Source organism: Pimephales promelas, chromosome 14 (genome assembly GCF_988280905.1).
Source record: "Pimephales promelas chromosome 14, fPimPro1.hap1.1, whole genome shotgun sequence".
NCBI classification, from domain to species: domain Eukaryota; kingdom Metazoa; phylum Chordata; class Actinopteri; order Cypriniformes; family Leuciscidae; genus Pimephales; species Pimephales promelas.
The window spans coordinates 25092180-25114238 of NC_142782.1; the positions used below are offsets into that span (position 1 = coordinate 25092180).

General features: G+C 38.3%; 1 protein-coding gene across 3 annotated transcripts in view; it reads left to right on the forward strand.

Annotated features, from left to right (window-relative positions):
• The window catches only part of adamts10 (ADAM metallopeptidase with thrombospondin type 1 motif, 10), a 54928-nt gene that overhangs the window by 3360 nt on the left and 29509 nt on the right, over positions 1-22059 (forward strand). For 2 of the 3 annotated variants that reach the window (XM_089119719.1, XM_039677406.2), the window contains exons 2-13: positions 3527-3836; positions 9372-9730; positions 11496-11655; positions 12318-12520; positions 13227-13310; positions 15675-15820; positions 16383-16426; positions 16968-17073; positions 18512-18658; positions 19434-19575; positions 21294-21401; positions 21536-21681. In XM_089119719.1, the coding sequence (XP_088975845.1) occupies positions 3734-3836; positions 9372-9730; positions 11496-11655; positions 12318-12520; positions 13227-13310; positions 15675-15820; positions 16383-16426; positions 16968-17073; positions 18512-18658; positions 19434-19575; positions 21294-21401; positions 21536-21681 (1748 nt within the window). In that variant the 5' untranslated portion in view covers positions 3527-3733. Of the gene's footprint in view, positions 1-3526; positions 3837-9371; positions 9731-11495; positions 11656-12317; positions 12521-13221; positions 13311-15674; positions 15821-16382; positions 16427-16967; positions 17074-18511; positions 18659-19433; positions 19576-21293; positions 21402-21535; positions 21682-22059 lie in introns of those variants that run through there. The other variant, XM_039677415.2, reaches the window with a different exon arrangement.

Genomic DNA, 22059 nt, shown 5'->3' on the forward strand with positions numbered 1-22059 from the left:
GACTTACTGCTTGCATGTCATCCAAATGGAGATGAAGAGAGACTGCCTAGTTTCCAGAGAGGATTGAGACCAAAGTTTTTCTCCATTGCAGAGAGCGCTTTACATTCAGTCTGTCATGTGGGTTTAATTATCAGAGTCTTACTCGTGCCTGATGGCTCCCCGTCTCCGCCGGTGTAGTCTGACAGCACAATATGCTTCTTGCAGTCTCAGATCACACACATTTTGTACCTCATGTCTGCACTAACAGATTACAAGACCCTTACTGAAATTTCGTGTCACATTTAGTATATATTGACACGCCATCTGTTGCCTGCGGATGATGCTTGTTCTTGATTTGCCCCCAAGAGCAGTCAATTATGGCGTTCAACTCCTTTAAGGCCACAGCTGAATTTTTTGGAGATGTTGCTCTACAAGATCATATCTTCCTGTGGCCTCTGTGGCTTGAGCTCCTTTTTTCTGCTTGTGGGCTGCATTTTTATCACAAAATAGACTGCAGATGGACGAGTGAATCATTCGCTGGAAAAGTTGATTCATTTCTCTTTACTGTTATATTTTCTGTTATATTATTTTTTATTTACAACTTTTAATTACGACGTATTCCTATAGCTCAAACAGTCGAGCGGTGGCGCTTGCAATGCCAAGGTCATGGGTTCGATTCCCAGGGAAAGCAACTGATTAAGAATCTAAATGTGTAGATGTAAATGTACCTTGAAATGCAATGTTAGTCACTTTGGAAAAAAAAAAGTCTGCCAAATGCATAAATGTAAATGTACATAATTGTCTGATTCCTCTTAAGGTTTCTGGTTCCTTTATAGTTTCATTAACAACTCCAATTAAGGATGATTTTAATTTTTCCTTAACTATATTAAACAAAATTGTAAAATTTTGCTAAGAATAACCAATTGATTAGAGTCATTTGTTAGTGGTATACTATATTACAATATATAGTTTTTGATTTTCTTAACAGAACCGGCTCATAACAGTCATGTATCTCTTTCCCCGCCATTGATGGAATTTTCCGGCAATCCATGTTTTTACTGTTATACAGTAGGCGGGCGATATTACCTTCTGAAAGAGTGTCCGGAAGCTTTGTATCCAAACACGGGGAAAGAAGAAGCACAAACAAGCCATAGAAGAATTGCTACCTAACTAATCAGGGAAGGACACGTCATGACTGATGACACCCAATCATAGAGCCGAGCGTGAGCCTCTGCGTCATCGTTTCTAAAGTCATCTGTTTTGTCCCGTCTTCGCTAAAACGCCCTCCGGAGGTTCAAAACGCAATAACGGAGCTGCAGCGTTTCTAAACTTCTCCGGTTTTAGGTGTTCGTTTTTTTCCGTTTTAGTCTGGACGGGAGGTGCAAACATAGCAAAAAGTCTCCGTTGTTTAAACGAAAACGCAGTAGTGTGGATGGGGCCTTACTCCCTCAAAATTATATGCAAGTGTGAACTCGTGAAAAACACTATTTTTGCAAGTGTTTATAAAAAAGAATTCACGAAGCAACAAGGTTTGTAAAATACCGGTAGGTTTGTCTCTCCATTCCCATTGCATTCTCTCCATCCCATTGATCTGTTCTTTCTTTTGCTATATTGCATGTCCAGATATTCATACAACAAAATATTTTGATGGCCATGACATTTTTTGTGAAAATGATCAAAAACACTTGCGCTGGTTGGCAAGGCTCAAAGCAGTGTAGTTCGTAACACACAAATGAAGAACATGGAGGACCGAATCTTTGCCCTTCTTTTCCAAGATTTAGATAAGACAATGTTTTTCTGAAAACCACCAATCTCAGTCTAGCAACTTTACTGTATAACAGTGCTCTAACAAGAGGTAATGTAGGTAAAGAGGCTTTTGCCAAGCAGGAAATAACAGTAGAAATCCCGGAGGCTTGAAAGGGTGTGCAGAGCACAGGGGCATGTAGTCCATCACTATTTGTAGGGGACAAAGACCTCTTAGAGTTTTTTAAGATTAGCTGAACTTAAGCTGTTTCAATGCAGTTTATAGGAAATGAGGGGAACTTAAAACCAGCATCAGCCTCTGAGGCCACTTTTGGGTCCTGAGTCTGACCTATTTGTTGCCGCAATTTTTTTTCAATGAAGATGGAGAGTATTTGATTTTTAATGGAGGAGGTATATAGAATATTGTCAGGCAGTTTAACATGGCTTATTTTGAGGCAAAAGAAATCTTGGATGAGTTTTGCACTGAGGTTTCAAATAACTTTCCCAAACAGTTTTTTTTTTGTGTAGAATTTAGACAAATCTCCCTCACACACCATATCTCCCTTTGCCATTGTCTTTTTTTCTTGGTACTGGTCAGGAATAGTTATCCTTGATGGATATCTCACTTTCCTCCTCTTCTAACCCCTCTAACACATTTCCCTCTCTTTAAGTTTGAGTTCACCCTTTTTTTCATCAACATTCAACTTGTATCCTTATGTTGCCAAATCATTTCCCATCTGTTCTTGATTACCTTTTGTCTGCACTTGGTTTCTCTTCACCCATCAGGGATTGTATGGCATTTCTTTCTACCACTTCCCAGAAAGCATGGAGTGAGGGATGAATAGCGAAGAAGGAAGTGGGGCGAGGAGGAGGTAGAATAGCTTTTGTTGATGTTGATCTCATTGCTGATAAATCTTGTGCATTGCTGGGTTTGAAATAGCATTCTACCTTTCTAATCATAATATTTGCAGATAGTATGTATTATGTATGCTACACAAAGTGTGCAAATTTTCTATATGCATGAAATTTTCGAAAGTCCAGTACACAATCAAAACACGCTGAGATACTCTATCCCATAATGCATCGCACATGACCTAACCTATTATTTTTAGTGTGACGGAAGCAAAATCAATCACATTTTCTTTACTTTTTATGCGATTTTTTTTACTTACATTTTTAAAGTAAATTGCAAAATATATTTTTTTTTCTGAGATGATTTATTGCTGAATTTCAATTGATAAATGACTAAAGTCATTTTGGATCAAATCGTCTGCTAAATAAAATAATTGCAACTCAAAATAACTAAATGTTACAGCGTTTAACATGTAACAATGTGATCATTATATCATTCTGGGTCATTATGTGTCCATATAGTGTGTGCGCTCGCACTTGCATACTATTATGCAGTATGTTAATTCCAAGCACAGCCTATGGCCTCTCTCAATGTATCCCATTAGGAATAGTGGTACTACACAAGTACCACTTGTGGCATTTCTCAAACTAAGACTTTTTGTTTTATAGCCTGCCTCAGACGTCAGCCTGCCCTCATGACCCCACAATGCTTTCCTTTCTTTTGCACTCTTCCGGTGAGGGACAGAGTGAAGAGAAACAGCGGCCCCCAGGTTAGAATGCAGTTTTTTTTCCTTCCTCCTGGATGTGAAAGGAGGAATGATTGATTAGCTCCAGCGACATGGTGCAAACAACAAGCTCCAAAGCCGACTTGTGTGTCAGATCAGAGAGGAACCGTTCAGCCGAGGGACTTCCTTTTCTTTTGCATCTATCTAACTTGTTATTTTCTCAATAGATTGATGTTCCACGGTTGTACCCATCTCAGAACTACCCGTCCTCTACCTCCGACTCTGAGAGGCGAAGCGTCAGGATCCACGTCGAAGTGAAGACGCCATGGCTCTGGAATTCTGTGCGTCACTTTGGTGAGCGTGGGGCCATCAGAGGGCAGGAGACATGTTGGGACAGAGGGTTGGGCACTGCACTGAAGCTTGCTGTAGTAACCATGGAAACGGTGTGGAGGAGTTTGGCCTGCGTTGGCATCATCGCCATGGTTGCCAGTGGAGTGGCAGAGAGTTGGAGTCCTGAGGATTTTGCTCAATCTCAAGGTAAGATTCTTGATTGTTTTTCCATTTATTTTGATGGATTTTAAGTGAAAATTAAGTATTAATTTTGATTTAGTTATCATTTGTTAGAGGTGCACCAGTCGACTTGGCATATATTGGAAACGGGCGTTTTTTTCGTTTTATTTTGGCCGATCTCTATACCGGACAAAAATTTAAATCTACCACAATTCAACATAATTAGCAATATCTTATTTAATATCTGAAAAGGACTAATTATTACCTTAGTCTGACTGAAATCATCTTTTAAAGTGCACTTGTTGCGCTAGACGTTACCTGAGGTAACTTTCCGTTTCAAAAATGGAGGCAGCAACGGCAGATCATCAAAGATGTAAAACGGAATGGATTGCTAGCCTCGAGCGGCAACAAACCATTTAGACAACCAGGAACAGATGCACCGCAACGTCAGTTAGCCATCACAAGAGCCAGCCAGACTCAATGACCCATCTTTCCATGAAACCGACCACTTTCTCTTTTCATACTATTAGTGACCCACTTATCTCTCTGACAAGACTCACATGAGGCACCCTTTTAGACATCTGACATCAAAATGTTCATTTTTGCTGCGTACTAATCCCATTAAGTCATTTCAAATATATAAGATTTAGACCTCATTTACGTTACATTAGAACAAGTTCAAGCATGTGGGTTTAACTTCATTTTGTCGTCTGGTTCAGTTCTGAGCAAGTGCGTGAGCATATCTGGCTCAGTTTCTGTGTGTTTACGGTATTAAAAAGGCGTACGGGACAAATTTGCAGACCTAGTTGCTGTTAAACTTTCATTTTTTTTCCTCTGAATAGCTTAATATAGTGCATTTTGCCCTCCCATAATTAGTGTTGCATCAAGTAGCATACGGTTATTAAAGCAGAGCACTGAGTTTATGTATAATCTGGCCACATGCTGGGACCAGTCACCGCAAGGATATATTTTAATCTTGTCGTCCAAATAGCAGCATGGCAGACAGGATACACAAACAGGATTTGGATGGTTTTTGAGTCGCTGACAGGGCCTCCGTTCAAGAAAGACTGATTTCTCAGGCTGGCATAAGGAAGAGTTTTTTTCCTCCAGAAGTCTGGGTGCACTCGCTGACTTGATACAGCTGTTGCACATCTGGGAAAGGTGGAGAGACGCCTCTCTTTCTCTGTTTCTTTCTCCAGCCTGGTTTCCAGAGAAAAACTACGGTTAAAAAAGGGGTTCACTTCAGTTTGCCGCACGATCCTAATTAAAGGTTGTTCTCCTAACCTTCTAAAATAAACTTTCAAACCCTGGGCGGCTCCTGACGGTGGTTCATTTAAATCAAAAGTGAAGCCTTTATACTTTTAATGGGGCTCTGTCTATGGCGAGGGAGTTTATGGGGAAGTAACACAGTCATCCTCCTCCTCTCTGGTTCCTCGTTGAGATTAAAGACACATCAAAGGCTTCGGAGGATCAGTGTTCACTGTAGGTGTGAGACAAGGGAATACCATTCCATCAATTGTGGGCCTTATGTTTATTTACTTACTTACTTAAGTAATGTAAGGTTGATTGCGGTCAGAGGGCTGGACGTGTTGTACAGTTTGATCTCTACTTTCATGCTTTGACATAAGACCCAGCTGTGTTGCTGTTACTGTGACTGTCTGGATTCATGTTATACAGAGAGGCTGGAATACCTTAGTGTATTTTTTTTTAACTTGAAATGGTTAACTTCTAAACCCTGGTAAACAGTATCTTGTTTCACTCTGCTCATAATTTACACGTGGTTAACAATTTATCCTGGATATCCACAAGCTGACGTTTCGCACTGTACAGTTAGCATTATTTGATGAGGGCAGCACGCGACCTATTTATATAAAGACTATAGCATTGCACATCCTCAAATTGTATACAGTAGCTATTGCTGACTGTATTAAGTTTATATCGAATAGACTTTTCGCACTAGGTAAAAATGAAAATCTTTTTCCACTTCAATTGACATTTTCTCGCCGTGTGACATTTTCCCCCTCAAACACTAAAACAACTGTTTCTACACAACTCGTAATGTTTCCATGTTTGTCCGAAGCACGGGAATATGAGGCACACTACTGCCATGCAATGTGGGGTTAATTGCGCAAAAGTGGTGCTAACCCTGCTCATAATTTACATGTGTGAAACGTTCCTTTACCTGGGGTTAATGATCCCTTTTTTCACAGACGTCAGTGGAAAGTTTGTAGTTCAGTCAGATGTCAATGGCAAAAAAGTAAAACGAGGCATGTAGCTTATTATTCAGACAGGTTAACCAGGGTTTAGAACGACAATAATGCACTGCATTATCTAAATTGGCTAATCTGCAGACACTTTTATCAAAGTGACTTAAAGGGATAGTTCACTTTGAAATTAATTTTTGGCATGTTTTAGCTTACCTCGAGGGCATCCAAGATGTAGGTGTCTTTGTTTCCGCAGTAGTTTAAATTTTTATACTTTTAGGGCAAACCGTTCTTGTCTGTCAGTCATATAATGCAGGTCTATGGTCACCACCTCACAGAGCATGCACAGAGAAGTCCAAATTAAACATGATTAATGACTCGTAAATGACACGAAACGAGCGGTTTGTGTGAGAAAACGAACAGTATTGATATCGTTTTTACCTCTTGTAACCAAAGCCACGTCCAAGTTATCTGAGGGCTTGGGTGCTTCGGTCTGCGCAAGCGCCAGAAGTGATCTCTCGCATGTGTACGTCACTCATTGTTTACACCGAGTTTTTGGAAGTTTTACCTTTCACTGTGAAGATCTAAACATAATTAGATATACAGGAAAACGCAATGGAAGACGATTTCAATATATCAACAGACAACGTTGAATTTTTCCCGCAACCACGCGATCGAGATCGTTTCCAGCGTTTGCGCAGACCGAAACGCCTGCGCCCTCAGATCACTTGGACGTGGCTGTGGTTACAAGAGGTAAAACGATATCAATACTGTTCATTTTCTCACACAAACTGCTCGTTTCGTGTCTCAGGCCATCAATGTGTACTTACATTTACGAGTCATTAAATCATGTTTAATTTGGATTTCTCTGTGGATGCTCTTTGAGGTGGTGACCATAGACTTGCATAATATGACTGACAGACAAGAATGGTTTAACCTAAAAATATCAAAATTGAAACTACTGCGGAAACAAAGACACCTACATCTTGGATGCCCTCGAGCCCGAGGTAAGCTAAAACATACCAAAAATTAATTTCAAAGTGAACTATCCCTTTAAGGTAGATTTTTTTTCTCCATGGAAGACCCCTCTGGAACAGCTTAGGGCTATGCATTATGCATACATGTTACATCATTGTAATATTGACATTGCAGGTCAAGAAGTTTCATGAACACAAACATCCAAAGCGTGTGTCCCTAATCCTGAACCATGTAAATTTTCAGTTAACAGTTGTTCCATACCAAACCACTCCACCAATGTAAACCCAGACAGCAACGCAGGGTGTATAAGGCCAGCAGTGACCTTAAATGTAATCAAAACAACAAACCTCATCTGTTGAGCTCTTCTGTTGGTCCGGTGATGATTTCAATTCTGCACATGTTTTAAAAACCCAATGAAAACATATGTGGGTGTCTGAAGCAGCTGCACTTTCAGTAATTAGACCGTCTTATTGAGCGGCCTTCTGAATAACTGCAGTAAGGAGTGAAAGAGGGGATCTTTTATATTTTCAGCACTTGGTTTGAGCCCTATTTCCTTCCTTATGGCTTAATTAAATGGACCATATGAAATAAGGTTACATGTCCTTCTCACGCCGTTGAAGACAATGCCTCATTTAATGTAAGTCACATGGTGCAACTGCTGATGTATTTTTAGAGCTTTGAGAGATTATGGAAAGTACTAAGACAAGCTGAATCAAGATCACGCACAAGTCTCATCTTCATGCTTTTGGAACCAAACAAAAGAGTCATTGCTGTCGCCCTGCTCACAGTGTTTGAACTGGCAGGATGGGGTAAACAAACCAATGGAACGAACCTTGTTTCACATTAAGGACACTGATCATGGTGTACTACTTCACACAGAGTTTCTGAATGTTTAAATGAGTTTGGTTTGGTTTCAGGATCCTTTGGGTGCAGTTTTTCTAGTGCTAAATTTGGACAATTAATATCCAGGCTGGCTGTCGGGAAAGGAAGTATACAATTTCAGGATTTCCATAGCAACAAGCTGCCCTTGGCCTTTAGGCTGCTAGCTTGTGTTTCTTCTCTGTGGTCTACTCAATAGTTTCACTGTGAAGTCTTTTGTTCGCCAATTGACACGGTCAGAGTACATGACTGCAAATGAATAAAATCCAGAGGCCAGAGGCTCTCTGAATGAGCCCCAGCTGAACCAGTGTATAGCAATCTGCCTCAAATTGATTGTTTACATATGTATTGTTCATTTGAGTTAACAGTCCTCTCTTATTTGGTTTTTAACTGCTTCCATGCCATTGATAAGATTTTGCATCATTATGACATAATGCTTCCCTGCCATTGACAAGTTCTTCCGGAAATCCATGTTTCCATTGTTATACAGTAGGGGGTGCTATTACGCATCTTCTGAGATAGTACAGAATTAAATACAGGATCCAAAAACAAGTAGAGCAGCAGAAACAAGTGATAGAAGATTGCTTACGCACATCTAAGCTATTGCGACCTTCAAACATTCAACAGCATATAAATAAAAACTGCCTTGCGTAACCAATGAAATGTCAAACATATCAAAGAGGTGCAGGAGTGTGCAAGCTTTGGGGGTGTTGATGGGCACGATCCGCTCGATCAGTGTTTTAATCATCGTTCTAAATCCAACCCAGACAAAGTCTTCAACAAAAACAAAAGAATGTATGAAGCTAGCATTGGCTCTGTTGTTTCTTTTGATGTGTTATATGTTTAGATATTCATTCAACAAAATATTGAACGTTTTATGAATATAATAAAAAATGCTCCCGCTGGCACCAGATTAGCGTTTAATTTAACTAGATTAGTTTACTGGAAATGACTTTTTTAAAGTAAAATGACAGCTTTTGTCGGTGATTTTGTCTTCTGATATGATTGGAGACTTTATCCATGTGAATGTACATTTTATATTTAATATATTATTATATATTACATAGTATTATTTCAGATTTAATATTGAATAATATTTAATATTGTATTAAAATATATTAGGATAAAATGTTATAGTATATTAAAATATTTTTTTTATAATACAGTACCATTAAAAAGTTTGGGGTCAGTAAGTTTTTTATTTTTTTATTTTTTTATTAAGCAATGATACATATTGATTATATTACAAAAGGTTTTCTATAAATGAGTATTTCTTGAGCATCAAATCAGTATATTAGAATGTTTGTAAATTGTAATGATATTTCACAATATTACATTTTTAGCTATATTTTTAATCAAATAAATGGTGAGCATAAAATATATTATGTGTGCATTAATCAGATAAAATTAAATGCACATTTAATTGCTTATTGTGGGAGCTGTCTAAACTCAATTCAGCTTCCATTCATCAATCTCATGGTAATATTTTGTGTTTCCACAGCTGAGTTTCTGTCCAGCATAGGCCAGTATGAGATCGCCATCCCAGTGCGTGTGGGGCCGCATGGGGAAACACTTTCGGAAGAGGAGTCTTCTCACGGGAATGGCCGACACCGGCGTAGCACAGAAACGCAAAGCGTTCCAGACCCACAGCTGTACTATCAGCTCTCCACGTCGAGTGCTGACCTTTTGCTCAACCTCACACTGCAGGGAGGACTGCTTTCGCAACAGTTTCGTGTGGAATACTGGAAAAGGGGGCACTTGGCTTGGAGTCACCCTTACTTGCCCAACTGCCACTACGTGGGTCATCTGCAGCACCAGCCTCACTCCACTTCTGTGGCTCTTAGCAACTGTAACGGCCTGGTGAGCGCCACTGTACTTTTGTTGGAAACCGTGCTGAGTCTCAAGTGATGTACTAAACCTGAACACAATGGCGTCAAATGTGGAAGTCTGCAAAATTGGCTGCAACTATAGCCTTAAAGGAAAATTCTGGGTTCAATGCAAGTTATGCAACTGGCATAATGTTGATTAGCTTAAAAAATAATACATTTTCTTAACTCTTTCCCCGCCATTGATGGAAATTTCCATAATTTGTGAGAACACTTTTTCCGCCATTGACAGAATTTTCCGGCTTTCCAGCTTGTTTTCCCTGTTATACGGTAGGGGGCACTATTATGCATATTCTGAAAGATTACAGAATCTCCTAACATGAAGATGCAGAAACAAGCGATATCAAATGCAATCATATGCAAATGTAACATTAAGCAGCATATAAATCAAAACTGCCTAATGTTACTGTGCATGCATTAGAGGTTGATGGACTCGATCTACTCATCTATGTTTTGATCACCGTTCAGAATCTGATATGGATGAAGTCTTTGACAAAAACATGATTTGATCAGCTTTTTGCTCAAATTTTTTTTATGTAGTCTCTCTTGCTCACCAAGGCTGCATTTAATTGCTAAAAAAAAATCATGTTTTAGTGGAAACCAAAAGAAGAAATATTTTGTGACATTATAAATGTATTTACTGTCAGTTTTGCTGAATAAAACTGAATTAAAGTAACAATTTCTTTTATATAAAGTTTATTTCAAACTAAAATCATGTTAACATTCATATTTATCTTGTTACTATACTTTTTAAACTGTAAGTAATGTAATGTTTATTGATTGACTATTAATTTTAAGTGTTTCACTGTAAAAAAAGAGGGACAAGTAGAAATTATTTTTTGCAATCAATCCCAGAATATTCCTTTAAATGGCTTTATCATTGTTGAACATTTCCATCACATGAGGCTCAGCTATCCATAAAGATAATTCTGCATGTTAAAACAATTATGTATTATACAATGTAATCTCTTTCTTGGGTGAAACTCCCTCGGGTGAGTTGTCGTGACACCCCTGTAGATCTGAAATGGGCAGCTGTTGCTAAAGCCTGTCTCTCCCAGCTGGCGTAAAGCTCAGCTCCAAAAACAGGTGTTTTGGAGCCTAATGATGGATTTAGTTTCAAGTGGAATGCTGTGGCTTGCTCATTACTTGCATGAGCTGGTAATACACCTGCGTAAACAGATTACAAATTCAAGACCAGTGCTTGTTTATCCAGACTCTTTGAGTATAGTGTTGCATCTGATCAAGGCCATCAGACATCCTAGTTCCTGTAGCATTGGGTGATTCAACTCCCTGGCATCACAGGTGCTAATAAATTGATTCAACTGTGTGAACACCAACACAAGTAAATACAATGGAGGGATTAAGCTTGTTCATAAAGGCGGGAAGAAACTTCCAGGTTAATTATTGGTGATCAGAGTTGCATGACACAATTCATCAGGGAATTCTCAGTGTGTCCACAAGAGCATCACTAAGCACATTACAGGATTATGTGGACTTGAAAAGTGTGACTGAGAGAGATGAAGAGAGGAAACAATGAAACATGCTAAGATCTTTTGGCCTTCCACCATGAGTTCCCATTTCATCCAGGATTATAAGCCCAGCGCAAGCTCATTATTTTAGTGGGGAGACTAATGATGGGATGATTTGACGATTTTGCCGTGTATCTACTAGATTCGAAACTCAGATTGAGCTGGCAGGCTAAATGGAAATGCTAATCTATGGTTTCTTGGCTTTTTCAGCAAGGGGTTATTGTAGCTGGAGGTGAGGAGTACCTTATCGAACCCCTGGTTTCTGCTAAAAACTTTACCAATGAGGATGGCAGAGAAGGACGCCCACATGTGGTGTACAAACGGTCATCTCTGAGATACCAGAACATGGATCAGTCCTGTGGAGTCATTGGTAAGAATGATAAAAACCATGAAGACGAAAAAGGAAATTCACTAAACCATTAGATGGTGTCTTTCAGTATGTACATAGCATTTTATCCCTGACATTAAAGTTGCATTGTAAAGGAAGTAGCGTATCTGTATTTCATCTGAGTAAAACAAATAATCCAAAAAATATTGAACAGGGACTTTATCTATCAGTTGTTGAATAGATGGACGCAGATCTGAATCTAAATGGTTTCCTGATTATTTACTCACCCACAGGCCATCCAAGATATACGTCTTTCTTTTCTTCAGCCAAAGAGAAATTAAGGTTTTTGCGGAAAACATCAAATCTTTGGCCGAACTCTTCCTTTAAGCTGACTAAATCATTGGAAAAGTCTGACATACACCAGAGAGAAGTTTGTAATTTCATCAGAAGATTGAATTATGCATGTAAAAAATAGATGGGTGAATTAAATGCCATGCAGATCTAACTTATTCGGTACACAGCCTGGTTTATTGAAACCAACTTGACTTTATTGAAAGTAATCAATCCATTGCCAACTCGTTCACAGTTTACGCTAGAAATACTTCACAAAAAAAGCAATAATATGGTCTTTCAGAAGGTTTTTACGTCACAGAATTTGAACAAAAAACTGTGTAGGTACAGTCTTGATCATTGTTCCTCCTCAGACGAAAAGCCGGGTAAGAGCTATGGATGGTGGCAGAGAACAATAAAGCCCTTGCCCAACCAGATGGGACGAGGCCAGTTACCACTGAAGCGCTCTGTCAGCCGAGAGCGCCACGTCGAAACCCTGGTGGTTGCCGACAAGATGATGGTCAGCTATCACGGCCGTCGCGATATCGAGCAGTACATTCTGGCCGTCATGAATATTGTAAGCTTCAACTCTCCTTGTTCTTGTTTACTTGCTTTAAGGACACCAAATTAAAGTCCTTTCATCATTTACTCACCCTCATGTCTTTTGAAAACCATATGACTTTCAACTTTCTATGCAACTAAAAAGAGTCATTTATAGAATAATTTCGATCTTTTCCTCACAAACCAATCACATGTGTTCAGACTACTATGAATACAGCACATAAGTTTGCCGTTTGCTTATTTGGTGTTTGACTGTCCCTGGTCTTCCTTTGCTTTCATTGTATGGAATAAAGCAGCTCAGACATTCATTCTACTTGAGATTCTTATAAAGACCTAAAATGAATAGACTGCAATGATATCCCACTGGCTTAAGTGAATCTTCAGAGGATGATTGACCTATCCAGGACATTTTTATTGGCTCAAAGAAAAAATACTAAATGGAAAACCAGTTGTATAAGTAACTGTCTTCTGTCACCCTGCGAATCCATATTTATAATCCCCATGGGCAATTTGTGGCATTGTTACAAATAGTTTAACACCTGTGGAATGTGTTTAATGAAAGGATTATCTCACCTCACGGACCTAGAGCAGCAGTTAGCACTGGTTTAATAGTAGACTGTAAAATGTCCATCTTTACCGTAAACAGCAGGATTAGGAAGGTCTAAAAACAGACAATTGGCTCGTTTTTAAGACTGGTTTTTTCTTGTTTCCCTGGAGGTCAGGTTGCCAAACTGTTCCAGGATTCTAGCCTGGGGAATGCAGTGAACATTGTTGTGACAAGGCTTATTCTACTCATGGAAGACCAGGTACTGTTTTTAAAGCACATTTGCTTGATTTGATTTGATTATTTTAGAATATTCAAACTATTATTATATTCCATAAAAACATACATCTGAAAAGAAAGTTTGCTTAATTGAATATTTTAAATATTCAAATGTACAAATATTTGATTCATACAATTATAATCAGTGCAATATTTCAAACAATATTTAAAAACTTTGAAGGAAACACACACTATGTTGTAAAATTCCAAATAAATGTGCTGTAGATTACTACAAACAACAGAAAAAAGGCAATTTAATCATTTATTGCAATCATTTATTTCCAAATATAAAATGTTTTCATGATACACGCATGCATATAAGCCATAGTCTGGCTTATTTGACCTGTCAAAGAATTCCTTGTTCGTGTGTTTGCAGGCTGAGGCATCTTAGTTTGAGGCAGTCTGGGTTATTTTCTACCCGGCTTCTTGGGTGTATCCAGACAGCCTACCATGACTGCTCTTATTGTTGATTGGGAACGCCAACATTGCCACACTCATGAATGTACATTCATCTTAAAAAAACGTACAAAATATTGAGTGAAATCTAATGGCAATCCAAACTGTACCGCTACTGTTCTGGCCACCTGCCTCTGAACGTGATCAATCTGCCTCTGTCATGCATTCAGGCTTCCACCTCTGTCCTGAGCGGGGCGTGACGACACCGCATGAGCGAGTTGGCTCACGCGGCAAGATCTCTGGAACATGCTGACAGAGTCGGGACCTCAAACGGGCTCCTGCAGATGACACAGGGCAGGAAAGGGATAGGAGTGGGGATTTGTGGTGTATTTAATGAAGCATTAACGATCCCAAATTGCAGACGGCTAAAAATAAATCCCCCTGTAATTTGTTCCGCATAATGTCATTTGACAAATGATGGGAGACCGGTCATTAGGGGCAGTATTAGCCGTGTTGAGATAACCACCGTGTGGAGTGCTGAGGTTTTGTGGAACCAAGCATGGTTCATTTCCAGATGAGAACACCCCACCACCCCGTGTGTCACAGGAAACCTGCAAAGTTAGAACACTGTATTGTGTGATGGTACAATTATAGGCAGTGCCAGTTTTTGCATTCTTAGGTTACAAGTGTAATGGTGCTGTGGCCGGCTCATGTGCTGGGTGCCAGGCAGAATCGTAGTGAAACGCTATCCCCCGGTTTCACATCGAAGGCTTAGGTCTAGTCCCAGACTAAAATAATTGAAAGCAAATTGTTTTGTCTCAAGATGCACACAAATAATGTTTTTTTTCTAAGGCACGTTTAGAAAAGCTACTTAAATGTCCTATTTAAACTAAGGCCTAAGCTTGGCTTAATCTTAACCCTGCCTGTGTGTCTTTCTGTACATGCTACTTGTAGTGTTATTAGTTTGTTGTGTCTATATTGCCGTTGTCCTGATCCACTGTAAACTCAATAAAGCAGAGAAATGGGACTGTGCATATATAAACTGAACAAGCTATAAAGTGTAGCTTGATAAGATTTGTTGCCGGTGATTTGCAGCTTTAAAATAATTCATTATTATGGACACCTTCATATAAAGTACGAAATAGTATACAGGAATGATTTGCTGTTTTTTATATATCTGTTGAACATTTTTCATTCAGATGTTTGAACTTTGTTTCAAAAATTATGTAAATTCTTCCTTATTTTGATGGGAAAACTGTAAAAAAAATAATACGTTTTCTATTATTTGTTTTATATTTTTCTGTTGTATAGTCACATTGTTCTTGTATAAACAGTCCTTAAAGCAGATTTTTTTTTAATTATTTTAAAAGTGCAGTCACATTTACCTTTTATACAACAAAAATGCCCCTGGGGAAATGCAGTCTGCTCAATAGGAATCCTCACGATCTGGAATTTTGCATGAGGATGTAATGATATGGTTTGCATGAAGCAAAAAATTTCCCCTCATGTTCCCAAGTTGTAAACTTGTAATGCTTTAAATTTGCTGTTTGCAGATATAAAGTTAATTGGTTTGAAATTGAGCTTAGAATAGCGATTTATGAAGCATCGCTTAGCGCTTACTCAACACTGGACCAACACAATGGACCTAGTTTCCAAAAACCTCCAAATTTTTAATAATATGACCAATTTCTAAGGTGTAAACATTGATTTTATTTGGATGGCAAATAGTAGGAGTTCTCGGGGAAACCTTTTTGAAAACAATCATTGTTTTTGCACTTGCATTTCACACAGGAATTAAATGCTTTCAAAGAACCAGCACATTTTCTACTCTTATTTGAAAAGAAGTCCAGTATCAGTATAGTTCGTTAACAAACTAAATACACAAACGTATTACAATGTACATGCAATGAACCTGGCCAAGTCTTTCTGATCTTAATTTTTCTCTTTCCAGCCCACATTAGAGGTTAACCATCATGCAGGGAAGTCTTTAGACAGTTTCTGCAAGTGGCAAAAGTCCATCCTGCACCGGAACGGTCATGGGAATGCCATCCCTGACAATGGAATCGCACACCATGATACAGCAGTCCTCATCACCAGGTTAGAATGCGGATGATCTCTTGTCAAAAGAGTAAAATAGGCCTAGTATGTCAGTACGTGCTTTGTTTAAATGTATACCTTTTAAACGCATGCACACTATAACAACTGTCTAACATTCTGTAGCACTCCATTGGTTCTAAAGGCAACAGGTCATAATTTTAAAATGGCTTTAAAGTACTCGAAATGTGTGTTTGGGAGAAGTAGCGATTTATGGTAAATCAAGCTATAGCTTTAATCCACACAACGAGGAGTTAGATTGAATTTTTCCGCCTGAGAGCTGAGAGTGTGAAGTATGAGTATGAAATAGAGAGTGAGAGTGAAGGAGATAGACTGAGAGAAAGACAAGTGTTGAGTCTTTATATTGGAGGCTTTTATCAGAGGGTATGTCTGCTGGATGCATCAAACGTTTCCTTTCATTGTCTTCACTCTCTTATCAGAAGAGTGTCCAGTCTGTGAACTGTCTCACGGCTCTGTTATCTGAGTTTGTGTTTGTTCTGTGGAAACCCAAGAGGTTCATTCACCCCAACAAAATATCGGACATGTTTCTGTGGTATGTTTTCAGGTATGACATCTGCATCTACAAGAACAAACCCTGTGGAACACTTGGTAAGCCATCCGTCCATCCATCGCCTTATCTGTCAGCATATGAAATATTTATCAAATTCTCACTTCTTCTCTGTTCATAACATAGCTAATCGAAGGTTTATTGGTACTGGGTAGTTTTTACATCTGATTTTGATTAGTTTATAGACACTAATTAACTAATGTGTAGTACTGTAGTGGGACTTGTATAGTATTTGCATATATGTATTTGCATATATCCATCTTATTTTTCAACTCAAAGTAAGCTATTCCCTGTGAATGTGTGAGACTTCAGATTCATTAGCTGTTATAGGTAAACAAAACTATTGCACAACAAACCAATGTGTTTATGATTGTGATAACTTAAAATAATATAACAAAAACAAGTTTACAATTGTCAATTTAGCACAATAAATTGTTTTTGTGCAGCTTAAAGTTAAAATTTGAATTAAAAATGGCTACGGCTGCTCTTACAGTACATTAAAAGTAAGGTGGATAGTATTGTAGCATATATGTGTGTGTGTCCATGTCACTGTGTCCATGTGCACACACGTGTCTGTATCAGGTCTGGCACCTGTTGGCGGTATGTGTGAGCCAGAGAGAAGCTGCAGCATCAATGAAGACATTGGTCTGGCCACTGCTTTCACCATTGCACATGAGATTGGACACACGTGAGTCTTTTCCTAAACCTCCAAATGCTTCTACAGTGTCTTGTGTACCTCTGCTCCTCCATGTCTTTTGATGATGCTGTATGCTTTGAGTCAAGGTTCGATTTCAGTTAGGTGATATTAAGCAAATGTATTTTTATGCCGCAACATAAATTGCTACATTATTTTTTACATTGTCTTAACGGTAGGTACATGCAAGTGAGAAAGCCTGGGATAGGTGCAAGCGATATCACTAGCCTTTTATTAAATGGAAAATGGCTTTAAATTGTTCTTAACATTTTTTTTTTTGTAGCTCAGGGTTTCTAAACTGGGAAACTGGGATCTTGAGGGAACGGCAATGGGTTTGTGAGTTGATGAAAAGCTAATAATGAATTAAATAATTAAAATGTAAAATGAAAATAAACAGGAAAATAAAAAATAAATAATGTATTTATTTGTGACCATTAACCAACATCAGAGAACTGTATATGCAAATGTGTGAAATATTTACTTAAAATCTCAGGAGGCAAATGAGTATTTTATCTCAAAGGAGTTTGGCTGACAAAAATGTTTGGGAGTCCCAATGATGAGACTAAATGATGTCAGTATATATTCCAAAATCTGCAACACATCAGTGCTCTGAAATTCCAGTTTTACCTACTTATGTCATTAGGGCATACCCTTTCAACTCTGACCCTTGACATTTGACTTTCCAAAACAAACTTGGGTTAAATTCAAGGCTAAACTATAAAGCCTCTTAAGGCGTTTAAATATGAATAATGCTCATTAACAACAACTGCACTAATATTTTCTCTCAGTCTTGCTTGCAATATTTATATCTTGTTAGTGGAGCAAGTGACGGCAGACTCTGATGCTCCAGGCGGCTTACTTTGGGCTTTTCGTTTGTGGTTTCTTGCGCTCCAAGACGTTGAAGTATTGTTTTACTTGGTGGCCCAGCATTCCATTGACTTTCTGCAGCTTAATCATGCATATGGATTTATGGGCACGCCTGGCTGATATCGCGCCACTGCCTGCACATATCATTCCTCAAACCTTCAGAATACTTCCTTGAAAGGAAATTTTGTTGTCATTTCTGCTGTTTTGGTAGCTGAATTTTTTTTTTTTTTTTTGCTATCATTGTTCGGATCTGAGCTGTTTGTGCTGGGTCACCCGGTAGTCTGTTGCCTTGGCTACGCTAACGGGGCTCGGAGCTGTTTTCATAAGTGGTGAAGTCATTAGTGGTCTGGTCCTAATGGTTCGTCCAGGTACCTTTGAACTGATGGCCATATGACGCTGCGCACTGGGGCTGTCTAGACAAGGGGGCATATGTTTGACTGTGTGTGTAGGATTACATAAGTTGTGTGAGGTGCTGATTGGTTTGTGTGTGTGTTCACATTCTGTAGCCTGGACCAATGGATTCTATATTTATACTTCCATAAAATCATTCTTCTCTCTTTTTTAGGTTTGGGATGAATCATGATGGTGTTGGCAATGCGTGTGGTGTGCGCAGTCAGGAGACCGCTAAACTTATGGCTGCCCACATCACCATGAAGACTAACCCCTTCGTCTGGTCTGCCTGCAGCCGCGATTACATCACCAACTTCCTTGAGTGCGTCTGCTGCCTGAGTCTGATATCTGTGTTTACACGGTGAAATATTGACTGTATCAACATTGGATTTCAGTATCATTCAAAGGATTGCAAACCATATATCCAAAGGATTTCATTATGAATATAAATTATGACTTTTAACTCAAACACAAACTCAGCCTAGAATGTTGTATAAGAGCCATTTGTTACTTATAATTAATGATAGACCAATATACAGGCTGATTAATATTTGTCGAAAATCTGCTGACATCTAGTGCACATTTTCTGTTTTTAAAGATTTTAGTGAATCTTTATTACATTTAATCAAATTTAATTTAATTTTGAATAGTGTATTTATTTATATACATTACCATTAAACCGGTCCCTTTCCTACAGTATGTATGATTTTCATTTTTTAGATGCAAATTTTTTTAAATGAATCATGCAAGGTGATTTAATATAAGGTTTGCACTAGTTCAATGTACGGGTATTTGCACCATTATTTAATGGCAAAAAAAGCATGTCTTAAAATCAGACACTACTTTGCGCTGCTCTTGGTAAATTGCGTTCATCTGTATTCTTTCATTTGCGTGTTGTAGGGAGATCATGTGCAGAACTTTTCACTCCTATCAGAGCATCTTTGGAATTGCGCTCTCGTACTAATTTGCTGTTTAGTAAATTTGGCCTTGAATTCCAAATGTTTTGAGTTTTGTTGGATCAATGTTTGTTGGCATCAGGGCAGTATGAGCCATCACTTCTGACACACACGTTCTGTTTTCTTCTGATTGTTTCTTAGCTCTGGCATGGGTTCCTGCCTGAACAATGTTCCCCCCAAACAGGAATTTGTTTACCCCACCACAGCCCCTGGCCAAGCCTATGATGCAGACGAGCAGTGCCGTTTCCAGTACGGAGTGAAGTCTCGTCAGTGTAAATACGGGGTACTTGCATCACTCAGTGTAATTGACAACAGCTCTTCACCCAAGAAAGAAAATTCCATCATCATCATCAACATCATCATCATCATCTATTAAAAATGCAGATCAGCATGATTTTTGACTATGGGACCATGGTAATACCATGTTTTTTTCTGATCTACCCTATCATTCAAAAGTTTGGGGTCAAAAAGATTGAACTTTCTATTGATCAAAGAATCCTGAAAAAAGAGTTTTACTGTAAAAAAAAAATATAATAAAATAGAGAACTTATTTTAAATTGTCTTAAATTTCACATTTACAGTTTTAATGTATTTTTTTATCAAATCGATATAGCTTTGGTGAGCATAAGAGACTTCTTTCAAAAACATTTTTAAAAATCTAACTTCCTCTAACTATTGAACAGTAGTATATCACCATACAAGAACAGCATTGTGCCATATACATTAGAGACGTTTAGTGTGTCAGTAAAAAAAAAATATCATGGTAGTGTTATGTTTTTTTGGACATATACCATGAAAGCACCACCATGCTATTCTTTAGTTTAGAGTACCTTGAAATAACAGAGTAACCATTAAAATGGTTGATATGACCCATGTGCAATATTTAATGTATTCTAAAGGTATTTGATATTTTATAGAAAAAATTTTAGGCCATTGATCCCTAAAATATTTCTTTTCATTTTTGGGTGAACTTGGTAGTTTTATGACGTTACATTTTATATATATATATATATATATATATATATATATATATATATATATATCAAATGTATATAATTCCACACATATATAATTACACATTGAATAATATTTCATTTAGAAGTATGTAACCATCCTACATTAAGACATCTATGCTGAAGTGTCGTCTTTAGACACATGAATTGTGGGTTATGGTCCTATCCAGGTTGCCTTTATATCCCCACAGTAAATCATTTAGCACACTCTCTTCATCCCTCCCTCTTTCTCTCTGTAAATCTGCACCAGATGGCAGTTCTACCTTTCGCTGGCTGTAACATTCCATCTTTTTGCTCCCCCCAAGACTTCAGACCGCTGGCATTCTGCCACTGTTGTCCAAAACCACATGTTGGTCAGAAATTTGCTATTTTTTGGTTTGTGGCTCTATTCTCTGCCAGCCATGGTTGACCTTTACACCTCCACAGACACGCAGTGGAGTTCAGTCTGTAAAGTGAGCTATATCTGCTCGTGTTGAGTCCAGCTTTAGGTATTGACTGCTTTATGGGATGCCACGCCAGTGCAGGAAACTGAACATCTGGAGGAGTGCACACACTAGTTCATCTCTCACTGTAACTATGTAGTCTAATAAAGCAGGAAGTTATTGACTAGATATAAAATGCAGTGTGCAGCCTAAAACTGATCTACATTGTGAAATTTGGAAGAAACAAAAAAAACTGTTTTATTGGACACATACCATGGAATGGTAATGTGATTTAAAGTATAATAGTAAATAGCATCATACATGAATGTACAGTAATAAACATCCAGTACCATATTGTGTAAGGGCAATTACCCTAGCAACATTAAGAGCACCTTAGTAGCAACCAAATAGCCACATTGGAGGATGTTGTTTGGTGCAGGAATGTCCTACTTCTACTCTTTCCAATGTTCTTCAGCCTCTTTGAGTCTTTCTTAATGTCTGTTTTTCCCACATTGTCTGGAGTTTTGTTTAGTAGCTTGTGTGTGTGTGTGTGTGTTTGCGTTCAGGAAGTGTGCAGTGAGCTTTGGTGCATGAGTAAAGGGAATCGCTGCATCACCAGTAGTATCCCAGCAGCCGAAGGCACCATCTGCCAGACCAGCACCATCGAAAAAGGGGTAAGGACAGGGAATTCTGGGAGGAATATCAGAGCGCATGATATTATATAATAGAAATGTACGCCATATGTTGGCAATTGTTTTTGGTCGTCACATTGCATATTTAATGTTGATTAATGATATTTTCTCATTAGTGGTGCTACAAAAGAGTGTGTGTGCCGTATGGAACACGTCCAGAGGGTGTAGATGGTGGGTGGGGCCACTGGTCGCCATGGGAGGAGTGTAGTCGCACCTGTGGGGGCGGAGTCTCATCCTCTATTCGCCATTGTGACAGCCCAAGGTGAGTACTATAACTTATTCAGCAAGGAATTGATCTAAAGTGACAGTCAAGACATTTATAATGTTACAAAGATTTATATTCCAAATAAATGTATTTTTTTACTTTGTTTATCAAAGAATCTTTAAATAAAAATGTGAGCAAGAAATGTTTCTTGAGCACCAAATCAGCATAGTAGAATCCTTTCTGAATTAACATGAAGCTTAAGACTGGAGTAATGGCTGCTATAAATTCAGCTTTGCTATCACAAAAATAAAAAAATAAACATTTTAAAACATACTAAAGCAGTTATTTTGAATTATAATAATATTTCAAACTGCTATTTTATTTTTTAATAACATTTTTATAATATTACTGTTTTAACTGTATATTTAATCAAAT